Below are 7,500 nucleotides of genomic sequence, written 5' to 3'. Positions count from 1 at the left end.
GAACTACTAGCTCATTTACGACCAACACATTTAAACAAATTTATTTCCATCACAACGACTGAATAATTGAACTGATCAAATATGGAGACCTTTAACAGCTCATAACGGTAATTCTGCAGTATTTACAGTCTAACAGATCATCTCAACACATGAATCCAGTGAGGAATGAAACACACATGGCCTACAGTGAGCACACACACACAGGAAGTGACATCACGTGTGATTGACACGGACTTCAGGCAAAGCAGGATTCTTTTCCGCCGCTAACAGAGGCCACACGCTGCAGGAGCTGCATTCCCGCAGAAACACGGCCTTTCTTCTGCTGCTTAAGTGACTGTACAGGAATAAAGGCTTCTGCTCTGCTCATTAGCATCTCATTTGCATATTCATGAGAACAGATGAGTTCAAATCCCCTCCTGTTTGGTCACAAAAGTGCAGAATAAAGACTCTCCCTCACCAGCTGTGAGGACGCAGGTGCACACACACACACACACCACTGACTTCTATTGTTTTTCTAGATAATGATATTTTCTTCTTCCTAACCCTAAACCTGCCCCTCACATTTTTTCCTGCATTTTATTTATGCATTTTTTTTGTTGCTTTTTACCCCCTGCATTTTTAGATATTAATTTAAATATTGTTTAGTATGTTTATTAAACAGTTTTTTTTTCATGGGGACCGTTGGCTACTTCACCGTATTAAACTTTTTTTTTTTTCATCAGAAACATGCTTTGACTTCTATTCCAAAAGCGACTTACATAATTCAATTAAAGGGGTCATGAACTGAGAAATCAAAATTCCCTTCATATTTTGACATATAAGAGGTCTTTGTACTATAAAAACATCCTGTAAGTTCAAAACTTTCTCGTTAGTCTAAAAACAGCTTATATTGAAGCCAGTCTGCTAAAAGGGCAGCGTGTGGAATGAGCTGCTTTATGATGTAATAGTTTGGCTAAACCAAGAAGAAACCAAGAATCTCTGCAGAAGATGATCAACACCTGCTTCTACATCACCGCCTGTTTAGCCCCGCCCACCGATTATACATCACCACCTGTTTAGCCCCGCCCACCGATTATACATCATCACCTGTTTAGCCCCGCCCACCGATTATACATCACTGCCTGTTTAGCCCCGCCCACCGATTCTACATCACTGCCTGTTTAGCCCCGCCCACCGATTCACGCCTGTACTGGTGTAAATAACGAGAGAGACTAATGCAGGTCTACGCTGAAACCAAACGATAAAGATGCTCCGAAGACAACAAGACGCTGTTCAGAGCCAAGCTGTGGAAAAACAGTCTTTGCATCGCCTTCCTTCTGATCCCAACATTAAGAAAGAGTGGATGAAGTTTATTTTTAATTCCATCAGTAAGAACTCCTTTGTGTTTAGCCCCGCCCACCAATTATACATCACCGCCTGTTTAGCCCCACCCACCGATTATACATCACCGCCTGTTTAGCCCCACCCACCGATTACACAGCACTGCCTGTTTAGCCCCGCCCACCAATTATACACCCCCGCCTGTTTAGCCCCGCCCACCAATTATACACCCCCGCCTGTTTAGCCCCGCCCACCAATTATACACCCCCGCCTGTTTAGCCCCGCCCACCAATTATACACCCCCGCCTGTTTAGCCCCGCCCACCAATTATACACCCCCGCCTGTTTAGCCCCGCCCACCAATTATACACCCCCGCCTGTTTAGCCCCGCCCACCAATTATACACCCCCGCCTGTTTAGCCCCGCCCACCAATTATACACCCCCGCCTGTTTAGCCCCGCCCACCAATTATACACCCCCGCCTGTTTAGCCCCGCCCACCAATTATACACCCCCGCCTGTTTAGCCCCGCCCACCAATTATACACCCCCGCCTGTTTAGCCCCGCCCACCAATTCAACTGTCAGTTTAGCCCTGCCCACCGATTCTACAACACTGCATGTTTAACCCCACCCCCCGATTCTACAGCACTGCCTGTTTAGCCCCGCCCACCTATTATACAGCACTGCCTGTTTAGCCCCGCCCACCAATTCAACTGTCAGTTTAGCCCTGCCCACCGATTCTACATCACTGCCTGTTTAGCCCCCTGTTTGGCCCCCCCCACCGATTCTACATCACCGCCTGTTTAGCCCCCCCCACCGATTATACATCACCGCCTGTTTAGCCCCACCCACCGATTACACAGCACTGCCTGTTTAGCCCCGCCCACCGATTCAACTGTCAGTTTAGCCCTGCCCACCGATTCTACATCACTGCATGTTTAACCCCACCCACCGATTCTACAACACTGCATGTTTAACCCCAGCCACCGATTCTACAACACTGCATGTTTAGCCCCGCCCACAGATTCTACAACACTGCCTGTTTAGCCCCACCCACCGATTCTACAGCACTGCCTGTTTAACCCCGCCCACCTATTATACAGGACTCATTCTGACGGCACCCATTCACTTCAGAGGATCCATTTGTTAAGAAAGTGATGCAATGGTAAATTTCTCCAAATCTGTTCTGGTGAAGAAACAAACTAATCTACATCTTTGATGTCCTGAGGGTGAATCAATTTTCAGCAAATTTTCATTTTGGGTGCGCTATTCCTTTAATATAATGGAAATTGATGCTAAATCCAGTCCTATTACATAAATGTTTCCAAGTATTGTTCAAAATGTGAACATATGGGAAGAATTAGAAATCTTTCCTTGAAAACACACTGTTCTTGAATGTTTCCTGTACACCTTTGTGTATCTTTCCTGTCAGATTCCTGTTTGAGGCCCAGCGGACCCATGTGATCAACCTTTGGCTTGACAGAGCCATGATATCCAAGTTTAGCATGATGCTATCAGACATGTTCACATTTTCTATTATGAGACACAAGACAAGCAAACAAATGTTTACATATCATAATCAACAGTCAACAACAAAAAAACAAAAACAATAATAAACCACCAAAATGCTGTTGATCCAGTCAGATTAAATCTGTCAATACTACATTAATAATGCATCCCACCGATTCTACAACACTGCATGTTTAGCCCCACACACAAATTCTACAACACTGCATGTTTAACCCCACCCACCGATTCAACAGCACTGCATGTTTAACCCCAGCCACCGATTCTACAACACTGCATGTTTAGCCCCGCCCACAGATTCTACAGCACTGCCGGTTTAACCCCACCCACTGATTCGTGCATGTAGTGTAAATAACGAGAGGCGAACGCAGGTCTACGCAGAAACCAAACGATAAAGATGCTCTGAAGACAACAAGACACTGTTCAGTGCCAAGCTGTGGAAAACTCAGTCTTTGCATCGCCTTCCTTCTGATCCCAACATTAGGAAAGAGTGGATGAACTTTATTTTTAATAAAGATCCAGACCGCGTCAGTAAGAACTTGATCGTTTGTTCACTTGATTTCATCGCAGATTCGTTTACAAACAAGGCACGATTCGACGCAGGATTTTCAGACAGACTGAAACTAAAGCTGATGCTGTGCGACTATATTGGATCTGACAGTAATGTCGCACCACACAAGTGTGAGGAACTGTTTTTATTACGTGCTCACTATTGCTTTGTCTGTTATTACAGATCGTTTGATATATACAAAGTATTTATGCATTTTTAACCTAAATGACAGCAGCGTCCGTCTATGAAGGATGTAGCTGTCAATCACACACAACTGTCAGCCAATCACAGCAGTGGGCGTTTCCTTCAGTCTACAATCCTCCACACCTGTTCAAACAGAGCGCTCTGATGAGGGGTCAAAACAGGACAGAAAATAGACTATCACGTCTAAAATATTGTGTTATTTGATGTAAATCTTGATAACATTATAAGTGGACCTCAAAATAGTAAAAAAAAAGGCAGTTCACGACCCCTTTAACGCCGAGCACACAAAACATGGTCAGATCGCACACATTTGCACTGGTGCTGAATGAGACAAGCATCAGAGATTTATATTTGTTTTATACTTATATTTTTCATTCTGTTCTGAGTACAGTTGCATTTAAAGGATTGTTGTGGAGTGAGAGGATATTATAGTGTTTATAATGTTTGTAAATGTTTCATTTTCTGATATTTAACATTATTTCTGAATGTAATGTTTGTTTTTTCTCTCAAAAACACTATTTTGACTAATAGTCAGAGTGATCTGCTGCTCTGCTGCTGTGCTTCTCACCTCGATCCTCTGTGAATTCACTTTCTTGCCCTTTTTGTTCCAGAACACCTGAGGCTTGGGGTCGCCTGCGGCCTGACACACGAACGACACGACTCCGCCGGACACGCCGATCTGATCCATGGGAATCTTAGTGAACCTCGGCGCCACTGCAACACAAACACAAGCACCTCACTGACGTCACGATCATCAATTAATCATCATTTACAGCCTCCACAGAGCTGCTGCTCGCTCGCACTGGCCTCGTGTTCAACTTACAGCCGCTGTGAGACTCAGAAACACACCCGTCTACACGCACGACTCGCTCAGACAGCAGCTCCACATGAACGGATGACATTTAAACGTGAACATTTCTGTCAAACTGCTCTGAAACGAGGTGGATTGTGCTATACAAGCAAACATGACTTGACTTCAGAAAGCCCATTTAAATCAGACTGAACACATTGTATCCTTACATTTCAGGACTTAATGGATTGGATGCAAAGAGCAATGCATTCTGGGAGAGCTGACCAAGTCCAGATTGTGTCAAAGCAGCTTCACAGTGATAAACAGGAAAAACAGCAGGAACAATTACGGAAACTTAACTCAAGTTGATGCCTTAAATGTTTCCTGTAGGCCTTACAGTTACAATTTTTAAAAAAGTTTTGCATGAATTTCTAGTAAACCTTGTGTAAAATCTGCGTGTTATGTGTTCATCACCAATGTCATAATTAAACTATTAGTCCACAGCAGGTATGATGGCATTATATCGGTCAGCCGCTCTTATGCTGCTACTGAAAAATCCATATTGGTGTATTGATGATGAAATATAGAAACATTCAATCGTTAGACGTCATGATATCAGTAAGAGCTTATAGAGGCAGTGAATGCAGGATCATCTGTCACCAAAAACACCAGTCTGATTCTCTGCCTGATTTCAACAGGCCACTAAACACTCGACTGTGAACACGAGAGGATCAGATTCTACACGCATACACACACACACACACACACACACACACACGCACGCACACACACACCCACACACACACACACGAACACACACACACACACACACTCACGAACACACGAACACGCATGCACGCACACACACACAAACAAACACACACACACACTCACACGCATGCACACACACACACTCACGAACACACGAACACACATGCACGCACACACGCACACACACACATGCACACACACACACACACTCACACGCATGCACACACACACACTCACGAACACACGAACACACATGCACGCACACACGCACACACACACATGCACACACACACACACACTCACACGCATGCACACACACACACTCACGAACACACGAACACACATGCACGCACACACGCACACACACACATGCACACACACACACACACTCACACGCATGCACACACACACACTCACGAACACACGAACACACATGCACGCACACACGCACACACACACATGCACACACACACACACACTCACACGCATGCACACACACACACACACACATGAACACACACACACACACACACACGAACACACACACACGAACACACACACGGAACTTGTATCGAACCGTGACCCCAAAACCAGAGGTGGGGGCAAGACACACACGTTCAAGTCTCAAGTCACAGTACAAACAAATCAAGCAAGTCAAGTCTAGTCCTGCTAAGGATCAAACAGGAAATAATATATTTTTGCTACACAACCTTATTCATTTTTCCTCAGAAATTAACTCTTAATTATACATTTTAAATAATAATGTTTTAAATATAACATTTTGAATAGAGGCAAATTACTACTTTGTATACCGATAAGTCTGTAATTGAGAAAATATTGATAAAAATACAAGATAAAAATATGTATCTCTTATTTGTGTTATATTTAGTTTGACCATCCTAGGAGACACAGATAATATTTAACAGATGTTTGAAAATGATTTTGCCCTAAATATCTCCAGCAAAGACTGGGATTCAGTCTGGGAGCACGCTAAAGAATTTCAGTGTGTAACAAAACATGCTATTCAATTTAAATTATTATGCTGACTACAAATCACCCCCTATATCAGAAATAAAATGGACCCAAAATTTTCATCGGATATAGACACCCTATTTGGACTGTTTCTTTCACTTTGCATGAATGTCTACATTGTTCTTGAAAACTATTGTCATGGCTCAAAACAAGAAGCCTATTGCTGTTAATGTTTATGTATCTTCCTCTGTAACTTATCGATTTCTTTGATTTTATCTTAATAAGAACTACATTGACAGCTGTGCATTTAAGGTCTGCCTAAGCTTTTTGTTTTGTTTTGTTTTTGTTTTCTGTTTGTTCTGTTGGAACTCAAAATATTTATTTAAAAAATGGAATATAGAAATATGAAATGAAATGATAGGCCTACTCTATGACATTAATGCTGCCAGTGAGTGGCGGCAAATCACTGCTTTATCACAGAAGTGTTCATGGAACTGATTCATTCAGAACAGTTGATTTGTTCATGAACAAGCAAGAATGGGCCACTGAATCGTTCAGTATTCAGTGTGTTGATTTGTTATAAAGTCAAGTCAAGTCCAAGTCATTTTCTTTATTTAGTCAAGCAAGTCACAAGCCCTTAAATTTGTGACTTGAGTCCCCCACCTCTGCCCAAACCCGAGGCACGAACCGTTACACCCCTACAGTTAAGTCTGAATTAATGCAATCAATATAACTGCATTTCCGACTAATAAAAAATGCTCACATCTTTGCTGAACTCGTGGTTCCATGTAAAACATTTTAATGAATCTTTGGTGACATCATATAAAATGGCCTCCTCAGTCACACTGATCGAGTTAGAGCTGCTCTTTCTTTATTCTTCAGCGTGCTTTTGTGAGAGAGAGAGAGAATTCACTTTCATTCCAGCGTCCAGCAGACACGAATCTTTCTGTTTTAATAATTCATTGCAGTAAAATAGCATCAGCCTCTGCTTAGTTTCCATGACGACATCCCATCACAAAGGACCTGTATTGTTACCATACCAACAACAGCGTGTTAGAGCGCATGGAGACCTACACAAGGCTTCACAGGAGATCTGCAGGAAGATGAAGACGAGCAGCAGCAGCGAGGAGCGGAGAGGACCCCTGCCCCAGACAGCCATGACCCTCGACGACTGACTCCAGACACACTGCAGAGAGAGAGAGAGAGAGAGAGAGACACACTCAACAGCAGCGCAGAAACACAACACACTCACAACACACTCACTCAACACACTCACTCGCTCACACACACACACACACACACACACACCTCACTCAACACACTCACTCGCTCACACACACACACACACACACACCTCACTCAACACA

At 43.4% G+C, this 7,500-nt stretch overlaps 1 protein-coding gene across 1 annotated transcript in view; it reads right to left on the bottom strand.

Annotated features, from left to right (window-relative positions):
- The window catches only part of LOC107563401 (receptor-type tyrosine-protein phosphatase S-like), a 77,146-nt gene that overhangs the window by 49,992 nt on the left and 19,654 nt on the right, over positions 1-7,500 (bottom strand). The window contains exons 3-4 of the mRNA XM_016248269.1: positions 7,208-7,319; positions 4,169-4,314 (exon numbers count right to left, since the gene is read on the bottom strand). Coding sequence (XP_016103755.1) covers positions 4,169-4,314; positions 7,208-7,292 — 231 coding nt within the window. The 5' untranslated portion in view covers positions 7,293-7,319. The remainder of the gene's footprint in view (positions 1-4,168; positions 4,315-7,207; positions 7,320-7,500) is intronic.

Source organism: Sinocyclocheilus grahami, unplaced genomic scaffold, assembly GCF_001515645.1.
Source record: "Sinocyclocheilus grahami isolate Dianchi unplaced genomic scaffold, SAMN03320097.WGS_v1.1 scaffold872.1, whole genome shotgun sequence".
NCBI classification, from domain to species: domain Eukaryota; kingdom Metazoa; phylum Chordata; class Actinopteri; order Cypriniformes; family Cyprinidae; genus Sinocyclocheilus; species Sinocyclocheilus grahami.
This window is presented reverse-complemented; position numbering and strand designations above follow the sequence as displayed.